At 34.3% G+C, this 1,295-nt stretch overlaps 1 protein-coding gene across 1 annotated transcript in view; it reads right to left on the bottom strand.

Moving 5' to 3' along the window:
• Positions 1-324: 324 nt before the first annotated feature.
• The window catches only part of LOC119586149 (tRNA pseudouridine(38/39) synthase-like), a gene marked incomplete at its 3' end in the record, with an annotated part of 8,946 nt that continues 7,975 nt past the window's right edge, over positions 325-1,295 (bottom strand). Inside the window, 1 exon segment of the mRNA XM_037934842.1 lies at positions 325-387. Coding sequence (XP_037790770.1) covers positions 325-387 — 63 coding nt within the window.

The raw sequence follows: 1,295 nt of genomic DNA, 5'->3' as shown, positions 1-1,295 counted from the left end.
AGAAAGGCAACATTTCAGGTAAGAGTTAGATTCCTCTTCATCCAGGGATAGGAAGACAAAATACTACAAAATGCCTACCCTGACCTGATTTTACATTTCCTTTCTTTAACCATGACTGCCCCTCCAAGTCCATACCTGGAAGTAATCCCACATTATTTTGACTTTCGGATCTTCGCTGTTTCTTCCCTTTTTTTCTCCGGTATGTGGTGATCAGGTTTTTCCCACTTCCCTGATCTTTTCAATGGTAAAGGAAAAGCCCCTGAAACACAGTTCCTCCTGCACCTCCCTGTAACCACAGCAGGGGAGTGTATCAGGAGGAACCTCGGAATCTCTGGCGGATGAATTCGATCAGCAGAAGGGTGGCCGTGTGGTTGAAGTCTGCCTCATCTGCAAATACCAAGTCATTAGAGGAAAATATATAGTTTTAAAGAAAGACTAAATGAGATTTCTTTGTTTTAAGAATATTGGCTATTATAAGGCTATTATGAGGTTATTTTGGCCCTCCAAAATAACCTCAAATATACAAATACTTCCTGTTCATCATACAGTCACTAATAACCATTTTTTTTTTTCTGTCAACAATAAAGTATCAACAAATTTCGTAAAATAAGATACTAAAGTGTCTTTTGTTATATAAACTCTTTACTGCTTGCATAACACTGTTAATGTTTAGAAGCTGACACAAATTTCTTTCTCACAAACTCCTTCAAGTATTCCATCTTTGGAATGCTTGACAAACCATTAATAGCACATCTAAATTATGTGTGTAGTAAGGAGATAGTCATGGAAGAAGGCTTCCACTAATACTCGAAGACATTCTAGCTATAATTTTCATATCAATTTTAAGAAAAATACTTGCTAAAATTCATAAATTCTGATTTTCCAAATCTATTTACTGCATAATCATGTGTCCCTGAAAGGAAAATTTACATCAACTATTTGCATTCCTTTCAGGGCTGCTTTCATTTATTAATATATGTACTGAATGTGAGTATGCTAAATATGAATTAGATTGGGGACAATAATGAAATTATTATCTGCTGTAATGATACATAATGATACATAATGATGACAGACTTTGTACTTTGTTTTTTGGGGTGAACTTTTTCCTTATTTTCTCTTCCAACAATTTATACAATAAAATATGCAGTAACAAACTTCTTTTCTCCTGTATATATCAACAGCTGACCATTACAATTGGTTGTGTTTAATATTCAAGACAAGCAGATTGAAGTAATACAGTGAATAATAACTACTTAATGACTTGATGCCAGGAGTTTATGTATATAGACCTG

Source organism: Penaeus monodon, chromosome 21, assembly GCF_015228065.2.
Source record: "Penaeus monodon isolate SGIC_2016 chromosome 21, NSTDA_Pmon_1, whole genome shotgun sequence".
NCBI classification, from domain to species: domain Eukaryota; kingdom Metazoa; phylum Arthropoda; class Malacostraca; order Decapoda; family Penaeidae; genus Penaeus; species Penaeus monodon.
Note: the sequence above shows the minus strand (reverse complement) of the source record. Positions and strands in the feature narration are given on the sequence as shown.